The 17,145-nt window shown below is 42.1% G+C and overlaps 1 protein-coding gene across 1 annotated transcript in view; it reads right to left on the bottom strand.

Annotated features, from left to right (window-relative positions):
- Positions 1–204: 204 nt before the first annotated feature.
- ANKRD55 (ankyrin repeat domain 55) overlaps positions 205–17,145 on the bottom strand; it is a 91,287-nt gene continuing 74,346 nt past the window's right edge. The window contains exons 9-12 of the mRNA XM_032404401.1: positions 14,477–14,644; positions 10,879–11,540; positions 2,882–2,974; positions 205–677 (exon numbers count right to left, since the gene is read on the bottom strand). Of these exons, the coding sequence (XP_032260292.1) occupies positions 556–677; positions 2,882–2,974; positions 10,879–11,540; positions 14,477–14,644 (1,045 nt within the window). The 3' untranslated portion in view covers positions 205–555. The remainder of the gene's footprint in view (positions 678–2,881; positions 2,975–10,878; positions 11,541–14,476; positions 14,645–17,145) is intronic.

Below are 17,145 nucleotides of genomic sequence, written 5' to 3'. Positions count from 1 at the left end.
CAAAGAAGATACATAAACATTGGCAAATGATTTGGGCTGTAGCCAGGATGAGAAGATGTTAGAAAATATTTTACAGAAGCCTGTACATTTAAAAGCTATAAACTCTGATTAAAGGAATTTGCTACTTTAATTTTAATTAAGTTTCATCAACCTAAGGTAGAATTGCAATAAGTGTGAAGAAAAAGTATGGAAACAACAGCTTTTCTGTTGTTTTTTATTCAGCAAAGCATACATTTTTAAAACAAAATCATTCAGGAAAAAAAAAAATCTGCTGATACCACAATGCAAACCAAACATAGCAAAGTTTCCCTACTGATAACATATTGTGATTTTTATTTTGGCATGGAGACATCACAGAAACTCACAGACTTAAAATATATATACAAAGATTCCAAGCGCTTATTTGGGAAATATCATTGGAATGTTATAAAACTGTGAATGGCTTCTAGAACGCAATTTACTAAATCAGTCTTTGTTCTCACAAACTAGAGTAATCTCATCCTTTGATGGTTGAAAATATATATAATCTCTATTTTTACAACCAGGGACGCACAGTTAATTTTCGTCAGTGGCGGGATTGGCCAGGCTTTCACTGTCTTCGGCTGCTGTGTTGTGTCCCCGTTGGCTTGGAATAGCAGGAAGCACTCGGTTGGTCCACAGAGGTCCTCCAGATAGAACTGGGGAGAAAGGATAGAACGAGAGACTTTCAAGGTTTGCTTCTCTCAGAGTCTCTGGAGGAATAGCTGTGGGAGAACGAGGTTATTTCTAAAGGAGTGGAGGCATTTCTAAGGAGCTTGTCTCGTTCAGAGCCCGGCTGCAGGGGAAAGCTGTGTCTCTATCCATTCAGGCTTCCCACATGTCATCAGGGATGAAATGTGCACAAACACAGGACGGGGCCAAGTTTGATCAAAACGTGATTGGGCCTTGCGTGCCTGGCAGAGCTCTCTTTTCCTGGGGTGGAGTAGCTGTTGATGGCCAAGTCAGCATAACGCTCTAAATGAGCCCCAAGACATCTGTACTACCCCTTTATGCGAACCTCAAAAGGTTCTTGGGGTTCTCTTAGGACAAGCCCTCTGTACCTTTCCATTTCTTTTTCATAGAGCTGGAGTTGATCTAAGATCTTTATCTTCACTTCTCTCTGTACATTTAATTGTGAAGAGCAAAAAGCTCCTGGGCCCTGCCAAAGAAAACCCCCTCTCTGGCTTCTCCAAGCCCTACCAGGATTCAAGGCCGAGTGACTAGTTAATTAGATATCTTTGTGAGTCATTCCTGCTTAAAGACAACTTCAGGCTTGAATTTCATCCAGTGATTGAATTCACACCATCCCAAACCCTCACTTTTACACAAATCAGTCAAAGCAGAGGAATGGATCTGTTAAGGAAGAGATTTTGGTTTCTGCTACAAACTCTTTGTGTGAGTTTGGACATACATCTCTACCTCTCCCTTTCCTTCTCTGCAGAGGGACAGGGTTTTACTAAGACCCCATGGTTCACTGTTCTTACCTAAGGAATCCTAGAACTCTTGATTGGTCCCTTCCAAACTACAGCCTGGGGCAGAAAAGACATGTTGGATATTTATTCTGTGCAAACAGTTGCCAGTGTTTTCCATACGTTACCTCATGTAATCCTCCCAACAACCTTATCAGGCTGGCACTTATAGGCTAAGGGAGGAAACTGAAGGTTAAGAAACTTGTCTGAAACAGGGCAGCTCTTAAATCATCCAACCTCTCCAATTAAGAGGGTATGGGGAGAGAGAGCGAGCGAGCGAGAGAGAGAGAGAGAGAGAGAGAATGTGCATGCTCGCATACATGTTATAAATGACGGGGCTGGGATAGAAAGAAGAGGAAAGGAAGGCAATTAAAATCCGGTATTGCTTGTTTGCATGAGCCAGCTGACTCTGTGGCTTATAGTTTTGCTCCCGGCTCTGCTACTTACCACCTAAGTAATGTTGGGCAAGTCATGTAACCTCTCTGAACTCAGTTTTCTCATCTGTACAATAGGAATAATAATAGAACCTGCCTCCTACTACAGATATGAGGATATACAAACTCAGAATTTCTGGGGTGTGGGGCCCAGAAATCTACTGTATAACAAGCATCCCAGGTAATACTTCAAAGACACTCAAACTTGAAGGTCACTGGCTGAATGGAATATATTTAATATTTTATATTGTAAGAAATTTTTGTACAAAATATTATAGAATAACTCAATAATGTCAAAAGCAATATGGGTGAACAGCATCTACATGATGATTCCTTTCTGTTTAGGGATGCATGGCTTCTGAGTACAGGAATGACACATATTTGTACCTGTTCATCATAGTAAGGAAACCAATGTCAAGGGACCAGTCTTTTTTTTTTTTTTTTAAAGATTTTATTTATTTATTTGACAGAGAGAGAGAGATAGCGAGAGCAGGAACACAAGCAGGGGGAGTGGGAGAGGGAGAAGCAGGCTTCCCGCCGAGCAGGGAGCCCGACGTGGGACTCGATCCCAGGACCCCGGGATCACGACCCGAGCCGAAGGCAGACGCCTAACGACTGAGCCACCCAGGCGCCCTCAAGGGACCAGTCTTAAGAGAAGAATTTTTAAAGCACCTTCTTAAACACATTAAATAGTACATAGCTAAATAAACTTCAGTCATTGTTTTTACAATCCAAACACAAAAATTCCTCAAGGGAGGGAGTTTCTTTTTCTTTTTTCTAAACAAGCATTACCAACTTGGATGAAGCTTTAAAGACTGCTTCTCTTGTATTTTCCTGTAATTTACAAGTTTTGGCGCCTCATGTTCCCTCAAAAAATGAAAGTAAACTGAAATAAGAGTTAGTTGCGTCTAGACATGTTAACACTTGCAAAGGAGGCTGAAGAAGATTCATAATACTTACATTTTTGGTCTGGCAGGGGAGCTAGGTTGTTCCGAGTGATAGGAAGGTCCCTGATCTGGGCTCTGTTTGGGGAAAAATGCTGAAAATTTTGTCCTGGGGACAAACAGAATGGTATCAATCATTTGAGACATAACCAAGGGCGAATTATAAAATCCAATGGATAAGAGAATCATGAAGTTGTTAGAGATCGCCGAGTTTAAGATGCTAACAAGAACCAAAATCATAACAGCTACACTTTATTGAGTTTCTATTATATGCCAGTCACTGTTTCAATGAAAGAAAAAGATGTGGGAAATCAATTCTTGAATAAATTAATTGAAATAAAATTTTATAAACAAGCACAGTTGGCCACCCACTCTATAAAACTTAAAAGTTTGAAAAAATAAAATAGGGTATAAAGTATAACATATCAATCAAATCTGTGGTGAATGACACAGGTAAGTGGGATATATTTTTCTAGATCAGTGTTTCTCAATGCTGGTTGCACATAGGAATTATCTGAGGAGTTAAAAAACAGCAACAACACTGCTGCCCTAGCCAAACCCCAGATCAATTAAAAGAGAATCTCTGGGGCTGGAATAGGGCATCAGACTTTTATCAGTTCCCAAGGGATTCTAGTGTGCAATAGGATTGCGCATCACTGCCCTAGAAGATGGGATCTGGGTGAAGTCACTTGGGAGATGGCTATTCTCTAATATAGGCTATAAGCAGTGCTCTGCTGGAGCAATGTGTCCTGGCTCTTGGGAACCGATGGTGACAATTTCAGGACTTTAGTGAGGGGGTTGACATCACAGTGGCGGCTAGGCATCGGTCAAGGTAGAAGTATTTACACCATGGAAATCAGCAAGCACTGATCCTTCTGGCCAGCTGTTAAATATTTATCAACACAATACTGATTATAAAAGAGCGATCCAAATATCTGAAAATAGAAAGGAATACCCAAGTTATTTAGGTCCTTTTAAATAGTTGACCAAATGGGACAGGATTAGACTCATTTGCCAGCTTGGGCAAGAGATGCTCCCTCTCTGGGGCGCCTGGGTGGCTCAGTTGGTTGGGCGACTGCCTTCGGCTCAGGTCATGATCCTGGAGTCCCTGGATCGAGTCCCGCATCGGGCTCCCTGCTCAGTGGGGAGTCTGCTTCTCCCTCTGACCCTCCCCCCTCTCATGTACTCGCTCTCTCTCATTCTCTCTCTCTCAAATAAATAAATAAAATCTTTAAAAAAATAAAAATAAAAAAAAAGAGATGCTCCCTCTCTAAACCTCAATTTCCTGACATACAAAATGGTGAAAATAATTGTATCTGTCTTTATCACTTGTCATAAAAATTAAGTAGGAGAACAAATGTAAGGCATTTAGCTTACATGGTTAACGCTCAAGAAACATTAGTAATTATCACAGTTTTATTCTGTGAAGTGTTTAACATGATCTCCTGGAGAGTGGAGAATGTATTCATTTGATCTTTTGCCTCGTAGTCTTGTAAGAATCAAAACAACTATGGGACTGCTCGTGGGTTTAATTCTTCTGCTTGGGCCGAGTACTCCTTAGAATAAGGGGGAAAAAGCATTAGCCAAGATCCCCTGTCCATCTGCGTAGGGGAGTCCGATGACATATTGTAAGGGCAGACATCTGAGCACTGCCATTTGATGAAAATTGAGCAAAATTTCCAGTCTCTCTGGTGGGTATTATATTTTTATTCCTTTGTATGCTAAAGGTCAAATAACTTCATAAGCTACTATTTAAAAAGAAAACATCCCTGAGTAGAATAACAGTAAGTAATTACAGCAAGTACCCATATCAACTCATACCTTATTTATCCATGAACATTTGAACAGAAATTTGCAAAACCAAGAAATGAGATAATGATAATTATGGATAATGTTTACTGAGAACTTACAACTGTCAGGGACTGGGTTGAATGCTATAGGCATGATTTCATTGAATCTAAACAATCACTTTCCCTTGTGACATAGATACCATCATCACCCCCATTTTACAAATGAGGACCCTGGCTTGGAGGAGTTCTCAAATGTGTTCAGGGTCACATAATAGAAAGTGACAGAGCCTGGGCTCCAACTTAGGTTTGTCTGACATAGAGCCCATCCTGCCTTCCTAGCAGCCAAAGCCATTTTGACAGGATGCGAGATGGGCAGAAAAGGGATGCGGCAGTGATTTGGGAGGTGGGGGGAGAGCTCGACTTCATTCTGCACTGGCATTTGGCTCAGTTTTGAAGGACAAGGTGGAGCTGTGCACAGCCCAAAGCTCTTTTATCTGTGCTGCAGGCACCTCGGGGAGCATCCAGCCCTTGGGGACAGGGTCAAAGACCACTGTCCTAGATTCAAAAGGCAGGAGGGGTTTTCACAGTTAAACAAAGGAATTTAGTTAAGCAACTAAAGAAATTCAGCACTTATCTATTGTGTATTCACCGTATTCCTGAGCCTAGAGCAAAAAGAGGACAAGGCAAGGTGCTCAGGAGGGAATTACAGTGTATGTTGGAAGAAAAATGGGTTAACTTATTCTTTTGGAGCCCAAGAGTGGTGGTGTGAGGGCATCACATAGGAAAGAGGGGTCCAGAGAGGTGGAGGTATCTTGAATCCCACAGAGCTCACTTGAATGTCTGCTCTGTCACTTCCTACCTAGCTCTGTGACCTTAAGCAGGTGGGCTAACCTCTCTGTGCCTCCATTTCCTCATTTCCAGAATAGGGATTAAGAACTGCTGAAGTGCTGTCAAAGGGGAAGTATGCACTTCACTATCTGCCCCACAGGAGGCTCAACAAGGTAGAGCTGTTCTTCTATGGTTCATAGTAAGAAAGAGCCACAGCTCCTACAGAGATCAGGGTGACTTCGAGACAAGGGTGGCTTTTGAGCTGGTTCTTAAACGATTGTACAAATCTGGGGCGCCTGGGTGGCTCAGTTGTTAAGCGTCTGCCTTCGGCTCAGGTCGTGATCCCAGGGTCCTGGGATAGAGCCCCGCATTGGGCTCCCTGCTCCGCGGGAGGCCTGCTTCTCCCTCTCCCACTCCCCCTGCTTGTGTTCCTTCTCTCACTGTGTCTCTCTCTGTCAAATAAGTAAATAAAATCTTAAAAAAAAAAAAAGATTGTACAAATCTGCGAAGCACACAGTGGACAGAAGGTATAAATAACACGGGCACCAATGCCACAGAGTGAAAGGTATGGGTTATCAGGGAACTGAGAGACATTCAAGGAAGTGTTCAAGGGGACGGGCGAAAGGATAGGAGATGTGAGGCCCAGACACTGAGAATGGGAAGTGAGGCCCAGTCATGCTGGGAGCATTTTGTTTACCAGCTAAAGAATCTGATCTTTGTCCTGGAAAAGACGCAGCACCTCTGATGAGTTTAAACAGAGGGGTCACAGGATCAGATCCTACAGGATCAGGGAGGAGAGCACATTGCTGCTGGGATAGTCTAGAAAACTGGGGAGAAGGAAGTTCTCTCTTGAAGGAGAAGGGAAGCGAGCACTTTCTTACTTTCAGTGTGATGGCTTGTAAATAACCAGGCTGGTAGCAAACACCACAGAGCTTTCTGTTCCATTTTCTCTGAAAGCTGCTCACAATGAATTAAGCTGATGTGTTCCAAATTTCCTCATTAGGTTAAGTGCCTCATCCCGCATCTCTCTCCATCTAGCCCACTGACAGGTCTCAATGAATGTTAAGTGATAATCATTATAGTTAAATGTTCAGAGTTGCTGATGCAAGCACAGGATATTGGCTGCCAGGAATTCAAACAGTAGCACTGCTAGACCCTATTATTTCTACTAAACGCTAGGGCAGGAAAAGAGAAAATCCAAAGCTAAAGGGACTATCCAAGTTTAAATCAGTGGTGGGTCAGTGGTATGACTTACAGTATCCAATTGCTTTATCGTATTAGACTTCATATCAAATATGGGAGATCAATGTTGAAATGTGCTAGATAAACAACTTAAACCACTTAAGTGAACCCTCATAACTGTAGTCCAGAAGCCTCAGTAGTTCTAAAAACAACCTTTCAAATTGGGTTAAAAATGTCCACAAAAATAAAATCCATAAGACAGGAAAATCTTTTTGTTTTGGGAAGGACAATGTAATTTCTAAGCACATCGCACCATGGGTAAATTGGTAAGTATACTAACAAACTGGACTTTGAGATTTCAGGAGAGAAATACATTGCCACGGTGATACTTGCTATTTAGGAGATGTGGGTTCGAGTGCTGATTATGTCATTAATTAGTTGTAAGACTGAGCAAACCGTTTTAACCTTTCTAGGCCATGTGAATTATAACTGAAAAGGGTCTCATGAGACATAATGGTCTCAGCCTCTGGATGAGTAAGAAACTCGCTCAGAGAGATGACATGTCTTGCTTTATCAATGAGGGCTCATCCAGAAAAAAAGAGACCTCTCCTGGTCTTTCAAACAGGGAATTTCGTACAGACTGTTGGTTATGTCTGCAATAGAAAAGCTAAGAAGACAAATGAAGAGAGGGTAGAAGGACAATCCAGAGATGAGCTGTTATATGAAAAAAAAAAAAAAAAAGCAACCCCCCTTAGGCTGGTGAGATGAGAGGAAGAGGAGGTAGAAGCTCGTGGGGGCCAGAGCCACAGTGAGCAGCTGTGGGCGGGCGGGGCAGGAAGGAGAGGATGGAACCGCTACTGGGGCTTCCAGAGGAAGCCGAGGGACATTGTGTACACCTACACTGCTTTCCCTCATTCTCCTACTCTTCTCCTTCTACTGCGCCTCCTGGGACTTGGCCAAAGTACCTGGAAGCAGCTTCAAGGGAGTCTAGGAAGGTTGTTCCCTGAGAGACAGAAGAGAGCTGGAGGGAAAAGACTAGATGTGAAAGCAATGAAGCAGTTGACTAGCACATTTACTTAAATTTCATTATCTTTAAAACAAGGTCATTTCTAGCTTGTATCTGAAGCATAGTGCTTAGTATAGGGCCTGGCACATGGTTTTTTAAAACAAAAAACAAAAACCCAAATACTTCCTTGTGTGTATAACACTATATTCAAATCACTGTTCTAAGTACTTTACTCTTTTAATCTTAACAGCAACTCGCAGTCCTATGTTAGGTTTTTCCTCCCAGTTTTTTCAGGTGAAGAAACAAAAGCCCAGAGATTAAGTAGCAGCAAGTAAGTGACAGAGCCAGAATTTAAACCCAGATGTTTTAACCACTGGAGTATTCTGCCTCTCAACAAATTAGAATGACAGAAACTCTAACCATTATAAAGACCATATAATCTTCTATCTAAACATGAGAAGAAAATTGCTTTAAAGTCAGTTGCACAATCATTTTAGCAAATCCATATCTTTAAAAACTCATTTATAGGCTGAAGATTCTTGGGAGATTTATTTTATCACAACTCAGTTGCCTAGAATGGCTCCTAGTTATTATCAGTGCTTAAAAACATTGGTTTGAAAAAATAAATGCTTTGATGTGCCACAGCTAATTATTTAAGATTCCCTTGGAGAATTTTGTTGCTTCTTTTCTGCTATTCTGCAACCCCAGGACTATTCAAGTTACCTCACTGGCAAATGAAGCAAGTTTTCAAAGCAAGCTTATTGAATTTCCTTTTATTTCCAATAATATAGAAGGTTTTAGATGGCACCAGTGACAGAATGTACTAGTTCACTATCCAATATCTATTCTCTTTTCTCTTCAAAACAAAAATCCAATTTTCGAGGGACAGCCATGTGCCAAGATAAAAGACTACAATTCCCAACCTCCCTTGCAGATAGGCATGACCATGTGACTAGAGTTCTGGCCAATGAGATGTGAGAGAGACATGGGGGAACTAGTTAATGAGAGCTGATTCAGCTGGGGGCATATCCATTTTTCCCCTCTCTGTGCTCCTTTCCTCCTTCTCTAGTTAGCCATAACAGAAGCTGTGGAGCATGCAGATGGAAGGAGCCTAGGCCTTTGGTGATGATGGAGCACCTGGGAACTGCCTAATTCAGACTTCTTTCCTGTGACAGCAATAAATTCCAATGTGATTGAAGCCGCTGCTACTTTGGTTTCTGTTACAGGCAACTGAGCCCAGTCGTAACTGACAGAGAAAAGACAGACCAAGGCTGTCCTGGGAACAGAAAAAGAACAGGATTTTCACAAATTCCAAAAGCTTTTCAAAAGAGAAGGTATTGGGCACCTGGGTGGCTCAGTCGGTTAAGCGACTGCCTTTGGCTCAGGTCATGATCCTGGAATCCCTGGATTGAGTTCTGCAGCAGGCTCCCTGCTCAGCAGGGAGTCTGCTTCTCCCTCTGACCCTCCCCCATCTCATGTGCTCTCTCTCTCTCTCTCTCTCAAATAAATAAATAAAATCTTAAAAAAAAAAAAAGAGAGAAGGTATTAGCCAGGACAGGACCAAATCCAGAAAGGAGGCTGGGTTGAGGCCCTGGAGGCCACTAAAGTGTCCAAAAAAATGAAGACCAATATCTTTCCTTCCTTTATCCTTCTGTAGAACCAAAGCAAAAACACTACCTATGCCACTAACCACACACTTTAGTGCTTTGTGGAGGAAGTAAAATGTTGGGTGGAGTTTTTCTCAGATACTGGGAAATAGCCTTCCTGTGCTCATCCATATTTATTCTGTGCTTCAGTACATATAAATCTGTATGCGGGGAGCCTACCTCACATGTTTCGGACACCAGGCACCTAGAAATGAGGGAAGAGAGCCAGACTCATGCTGCATATTAAATAGGAAGGAATATTTTACATTTCCAAATACGCATGTTCCTCCTCTTGGTCCTTCCTTCTTCTGTGTTTGACAGAAATAGGGGTTCAAGATACATCATTTTTTCTCCCTCTCAACCCTACTATAAGGAAAACAACAGAAACCCATGGATAAAAACAACTGACATTCCACGGAGAGATACTAGGGAGTGTGCTGGATTGTGCTGAAATGGGGACAGGAACGTCCAACTGGTGTCGAAGGGGACTGTGGTTATTCACATCCAGCCCATTATGACCAAGTGGGATTTGGGTTCAGTGTTGCCTGACTTTTTAATTTCTCAAGAGAAGCTAGAATTTTCGATTTTTATGTAAAACTTCATGATTTTTAAACATTAGCAATTAACTCACTTGAAAACAAAACAAGACACTGTGGTAACGAACTGATTTGGGAAGCTGTTTTGTAGCCTCTGCTTTACAACAATGGTTCCCTTTCTCTGGTGTGCATCAGAATCACCTGTGGACCATCTAAAAAATTAAATGTTTTAGTGCGATACATTTATTTAAAAGGGGTGATTAGATACATATATATTGTTTGTATGTGTATAAAAACAAATTCTTCAGTGTGATACATTTATTTAAAAGGGGGATATGTCCTTATGTATAAATATTTCATGTGTGTGTATATGTGTGTGCACACACACGTGTATAAAACATCTCTGGAAGAATAAAAAACAAAAAATAACATCAGTAGTTCTGACGTGGGGTACCGTGTAGCTGGGGGAAGAGACAGGAGGGAGAAACGCAATGTGAGCCTTTGGAATGCATGGAAACTTGAACCATTAATGTGTGAATGTGTTTCCTTTCTACGTGGATACACAGAAAGCATTGCCATTTTCCCTCTTCCCTCACCAAGATTTTGCTTCAGTAGGTCTGGAGTAGGGTTTGAACACCTGATTTAAAAACAAGCCATCACACAAACAAATCAACCCCTCATAATTGATCTTGCCACTTACCCCTGGTTAAGAATCTTTGCTACTGGAAATACTAACATTCCCGCTCGAATCTGCCAGTCACCACACATACTTGCTGGGAAGATGAGAAGGCACATACTTCAACATGATGACTGCTCTCAGGGTGGAAAAGCAGAATGCTTCCACAGCCTGGAGATCTTGAATCCAATGGATTCAAGGAAAAAAGTTGGCCCTAATCACCATTTTGTTCTGGCCCTGCCCTCTAGGCTACTACTGTCAGTCCAGTTCCTCACCCAGAACTACAGGAAACATTTCTCACATAGAGAGAGCTTGCCCGGAATGAGGGAGAAGGAAGCAAGGACAATACCTGATGAAGGATTGTGTAGGTGAGGAAGATGGGGCAGCCCCAAGACCTCCTGCTGACCAGACCTGCTGGTGAGCAATCTGTCTAGCAGCTTATCAGAAGAAGACACAGTCCAAGCCTTACAGAACACCTGGTTAGAATCACCTCTCCAGGGGTTATCTAGCAATGTCTGGCAGCCAGTTCTGTTGTGCAGTAAGTCCTGCTCGCTTCGGCTTTTCTGAGATCGCTGGGCTATCTGATGAGTACCGGAGCTCAGGCCAGCTTGGGAAGTGGCCCCCTGGGAAGCCGTCAGGAAGTTATTGCCCAGGGTGATGGGTGGGAGACTCTGCGTTCTGATTGGTGGAAGCCCCTTATGGGCCAGAGGCTTCTTTTCTGGCAAGAGATATTTTGAATTCTCCGAGGTCCTCTTCTTAAAGTCGATCATAGCCACCTGATCACCAGGCTCGTCTTGGCAGTTGGTCTCCACGATGCTGTCAAAGGTGGTGATGATGTCATCGACTTCCGAGGTGTGCTCCCCCCTGTGTCGGTCCCTGCTGTGATCCTTGTGATAGGCCCTCTGCTCTTCTTTTTTGTTTTTGCAGAAGATTTGGTTGAGCATGCTAAATCGTCCCTCCTTCTTCTGGGGTCTACTGTTCTGGGAAGGAAGGGGTCGAGTAGGCTCTGTTCTATGGGGATATAAAATAACAAGGATGCTATGAGGAGATAGGAAATAGAGACAATCCCCAACCAAAAAAAACCAAAAAACCTCCTTCTGTTCCATCTGCTTGAGAAGGTTGTCTGAGGTCATCCAAAGACACCCCAAAGCCGTGTCAAGTCAAAGGTGATGTGGAGGAATTTGCAACACCCTTTGTCACTCCCTTCCTTGCCATAGTCACTTCTCGGCCCAGTTATTTCTTAGATTCCTCTTAGTTCCTCAGGAGCTGTCCTTTCACAAAATTTACCTCTAATCTCCTTTCACCAAGGGATAACCTAAGCTGAACCTCACTTCTCAAGGACAGTCAGTGGGAGTGTAAGTTTTAAGTCACAGAGATGAAGGCCAAGCATGAGTTGAGGCTTCAACTAATGGGAGTGGGGTATGCTCGCAGAGGTGGGGGAAGTGTGGTTTGGGCTTTCTCTGGAAGAGATCCCAGCAGATCTGCGCAGAGCTCGGACATTATCTACTTCAGGAAGCTGGCCCATTTTACGCTATTTGGACGTTCTTCGCTTCCCTTTCAGTTTTTACTGAATTTCCTATTGAAAAAATACTTTTAAAAAAAGTATACTAAGGGAAACCAAGGGAAGAAGCTTTTGTCTGGGCTTCAGCTGCTCGAGGAAGTGTGTATGCCAGAGATCGGGCGTGGCAGCAGAAGCAAAGTGAGCAATGCCCAATGGGCAGACAAATTCTAAAGAAAAAAAGGTCAGCAGTTGTCCGGCTGGCTCCTCTTCTGTGGAGAGTTTCCCTGAGGCACCATTCTGTTTTTGTTCCTTGGAAAATTCTGTTATTCTCTTTTGAGGCCACAATTGACTTAGTGCTTTCTGTGGTACGAGTTAATGATGAAACCTGACCCATGTGCATGTCCTAAAAGCCAGATTGCAACATTACTTTTCAGAGTGAGATATTGTAATCTGTAATTTGAAAAACATCACCAGTTGACTGCATATAATTCATGTTTTTCTTTACAGGTCACACAGTGTGTAATTGAATCTTTACTTCCATGATGTATTTTTATCTTCCTTCTTTCACCTTCCACTAGGCTTTTTGAACTATTGAACACAACTTCTGGACCCCTGATATTACCAGGGAGAGCCCCAGGGGATCTCTAATATTCTCTAGAGTGGACCTGTAGAGACTATTTCCCTGTGTGAATCAATCCTACATAAGTGTCTTCTACAATCTCTCCTCCTTCTGTTACAGACTGTGATTTAGGCCAGTGGGGTCTCAGAGTGTGGTCCACTGAACCCTGCGGGTGGGGTCCCTAATAGTCTTCAGGGGTTCCATGAGGATAAAACTATATTCATAATAATATCAAGATGTCTTTTTCACTGTGCTGCTTTTTGCTCCAAGGGTACAATTGAGATAGTGAGTGAAAGTATTGGGCTCCTTGGAACAAATCAAGACAGTAGCAAAAAAAAAAAAAAAAAAAGACAGTAGCATCAATGGACTTACATTTTAAAAAATTGTCATTTAACTTATTAATGTCCAGTAAAAGTGATTAATTTTATTAAATATTAACCTTCGAGTATACATTTTTTGACAAAACAGGAAGTACTCGTAAGCAATTCCACTATATAATGAAGTATGACAGTTGTCTTGAGGCAAAACACTTGTGTAATTGTTTGAGTTGCCAGCTAACCCAGGCACTTTTTTTTTTCACAGAACACCATTTTTATGACTCATAGACAAACTATGGTTATTTGGAATTGGCTATTTGCAGAAATTTTCTCAAAAATGAATAAAATAAGCCTGCCATTTCAAGGTAAACAATTGACAGGAATTGCTGCCAATGACAAAAGTCCAGTTTTCAAGCAAAAATTAGAATTTTGAAAAACCTGTATGCACGCTGTAAGCTTGACAGCTTCCTGATACATAAAGGCTTTTCTGATAAGATCAGTGGTGATATTAACAAACGTGATTTTTAAAAATTGTATAATGAAATGTGGAAGATATTCACAACTAACTGAACCAATATTTTCCAAATGACCAGAGCAAGATGTTATAAAGTCATGCATGGGTATAAAACCCACTTAAAGTGCAAGGTAGACTAATGGATTTTGATACAACAGAGTATAAAAAGTTCATTGATATGCCGACAGTCCACATTGCAACTAACATTTAGGAAACTAACACTTGTCAAGTTTTGGTGTAATATCAAAGAAAAAGTATCCAAAATTATCTCACAACACCACTGAAATATTCTCTTCTCCAACTACATGTTTATGCAAAGCCAGATTTTTTTCAGACACTTCAATCAAAACAAAGTATTGCAAGAGATGGAACACAGGAGTAGATATGGGAATTCAGCTGTATTGTATCAGGCTTCTGTTAAGATATCAAAGAGATCTGCAAAACAATGTGAAGCTAAGCTATTCTTCTCATTACAACTTGTTTTTGGTTTTGGAGAATAGGTTATTTTTAACTAAAAACATGGTATTTATGTCAACATGTAAATGTAATGGGGTTATTATTGCTTTACGTGAATAACTAAATAAATATTAAAAATTTGTTTTAATTTCTAATGCCATAAATATTGATAGGTGTAACTCACGTCCACAAAAGCTCTCTGGGGTTCCCCATTTTTAGAAGTGCAAAACGGTCCTGAGAACAAAAAGTTTGAGAATTGTTGATTAGGGAAAAAAAGAAGATGAAGAGACCATGGCATAAAGGGAAGAAGAAAGGGAGAAAAAAGAGAGAAGTGCCAGTCGAGCGGGCATCAGGGCTGATGGATTTGGGCTCGTGACTATCATTTTGCTCCCCTGAGTCGAGAACACGTCACCCTCTGTTGGACGATGGCAAACACAATATTAAGGTAATGATGGCTTTGTACATCAGCAAGTTCAACAGTTGTAACGGATTTTGTACATCGCTGAGAGGAAGAAAACCAGCGCCCGCTGGTGCACTCACCTGCTCTCCTGGGAGAGGAGTCTGACGCAGGCCGCGTGGCCGCAGTGCAGGGCGTAGGCCAGGGGCGTGCTCTCCTTGGTGTCTCGCAGGTTGCTGTCCATGCCCAGCTCCAGCAGTGACTGGACACAGTCTGCCTTCCCTGCAGCTGCAGCCCAGTGCAGCGGGGTCCTGGGGGACCACAGGGGAACAACACAAGGGTCAGAGCACAGACACGGCCCGGGTTGCTTAGCTGGCGACAGGTCCTGTTCAAAGTCTGGGCACGGCCTGAAACACGCGTTGCTATGTACGCCGTGGAAGTGGTAAGCATTAGATGCGGCTTCAGGATGATGGTGTGTCTGTCGGAGCCTGTCCTCTAGTTCTAAGCATCCCCTGGCCTACTGCCTTCTCTGGCCTTCCTGCGAATGTCCTAGAAGAGGAAGTAGTGGGTCAAAGGCTGTGGATAATTTTCAGGCTCTTTATACACAGGGCCAAGCTGTCTTCTAAGAACACTGACTCAATTTAGCCACCTACCAGCTGGGTCCCTATTCCTTCCCTAAACTGAGTGTTATCAGAGCCTTCAAAAATCTCTGCCAATTTGGTAGGCAAAATGATACTTCAGGGTTGTTTTCTTCTGCATTTCTTTAATAGTGAGGTGGAACTTTTGAAATACATTTTTGTCATTTGAGTCTCCTCACTGAAATGACTCTTAATATCTTTTGGCTGTTTTTCTGTTAGATTATTAGTTTTTCTTATTATTTATGTGGGCTCTTTATGTATTAAAGGTATCAATCTTTTTGCAAACATTTTCTCTAATTTGTTACTTGACTTTTAATTTTTTAGTGATTTTCCATAAAATTAAAAAAAATAACCATTAATCATCTCTTCACTTTCGTTTCTTTCATAACTTTATGCTTAGAAAGCCCTTCATCAGCCAGAAGGTAGGTATATATTCATCAGTATCTAAGCCTTTATTAAATTGTAAAACCAGTATTTTCTTAGGAAAAAAAAGCAAGAGACTGGGAGAAAATACTGTAATTTATAAATTGCCCTGGGAAACGCTCAGTCCTGAGGCAGGAAAGAAGGGCATGGACAGCTTCTCCTTGGCTTTGTGGTGGGGCCTCAACCTTGGGCAGAAGGGCAGCCAAGTGGGCTCTCAGACATGGAGGCAGCTGAGGGGCTCAACAGAGAAGGGCTCAGTTGGGGCTATCTATGAAGGTGTATGAGCCTTAATATTTGGAGAGTAGCCTTGTCCCCAGTGTGGCCAGTGCTCCGAGGTGTGGATTGTATCTCCTGTCAATCAAAGCATCCTTCACCTCAGATTATGCTATGGGCAGCAATTTGAGACCACTTAATAGGACCATATTTTTTTCAATATAGTGATCAATCACAGTGCTTACTTGAATATGTGGCAGATGTGATTCATTCCACCCTACTTGAGAGAGGTCTCCAGACAATGTTTATTATGAAATAGGATGAGGCACCAGCCAGATTATGCCATCCTGTTTAAAGGATACATTGCCAATAAATTCAGTAGATGAAGGGCTGGACATCAATTTCGTCAGGTTTACTAACACATGACCACCCACTGTGGAGCAGCTTGAAATATTTCTTCACAACAACTGTGAAGACTGACTGTTTTAATTCTTCGGACTACCAACATGGAAAAAGAGGCCCGGAAGAACAGTGGGGAAACTGAAAATATTTTTCAGAAAAACAAGGGGAGTATAGAGACAACTCCTAGCTAATACACATAGAGCCTTTGTGCGCCATCTGTATCCAATTTCAAGTGATCTCAGCTGTAATTCCTTTCTTATCTCTAAACTTCCTGCAAACACAGCAGACTGGTTTCAGCCATCACAGCGCAGAGTTGGAGGGTGAGAGCCCATGATGGAAGAAATTCATTAGAGATGGCCGAGGAGGTAGTCTCTGAATGGCGGGAAATGATGGCTCTGAGCATGCAGCATTGGTTGAGGTATCAGCAGCTATGGAACGATTTATAGGACATGTAAACATCCCCTAGAGAATTCCCAGAAACATGTGTGTGGGGGGGGGACTTGATAGAAGACTATCTTTCCTGAAGATAAATTGGGTATTAAATTAAACCCAATTAAATTGGGTTGGGTATTAAAGTCAAGTCTGACCCCAGGGGCTGATGACACTTGGGACATTTACGCCCCATAAGCTACTTCTGGGTCTCATGTGCTGTGCCATCAATCTCAGGCTAAATTACACCATGTTTTATTTTAATTTTAATTTTTTAAAGATTTTATTTATTTATTTGACAGAGAGAGACACAGCGAGAGAGGGAACACAAGCAGGGGGAGTGGAAGAGGGAGAAGCAGGCTTCCTGCAGAGTAGGAAGCCCGATGCGGGGCTCGATCCCAGGACCCTGGGATCATGACCTGAGCCGAAGGCAGATGCTTAACGACTGAGCCACCCAGGCGCCCCTACACCATGTTTTAAATATCATAGATCTATAAAGTACTTTAATATCTAGGAGGACTAGGGCCCCCCACATTTTCCCTCTATTTTTTTTTTAATCACTGCCTTATTTTTCTTTCCTTTTCTTCAAACACTTTCCGTGAAGAAGGAAAAGACAGGAAATCACAGTTACTACAAATGCTTAAGGTACTTACACCTCTGAAAATTTTGAAAAAATTCTAGTACTGAGACAAGCTCACAGTTTCAGC

This window comes from Phoca vitulina, unplaced genomic scaffold (genome assembly GCF_004348235.1).
Source record: "Phoca vitulina isolate PV1807 unplaced genomic scaffold, GSC_HSeal_1.0 scaffold6, whole genome shotgun sequence".
Lineage (NCBI taxonomy): Eukaryota > Metazoa > Chordata > Mammalia > Carnivora > Phocidae > Phoca > Phoca vitulina.
The sequence above is the reverse complement of the archived record's forward strand: the minus strand, read 5'-3'. Positions and strand labels throughout refer to the sequence as shown.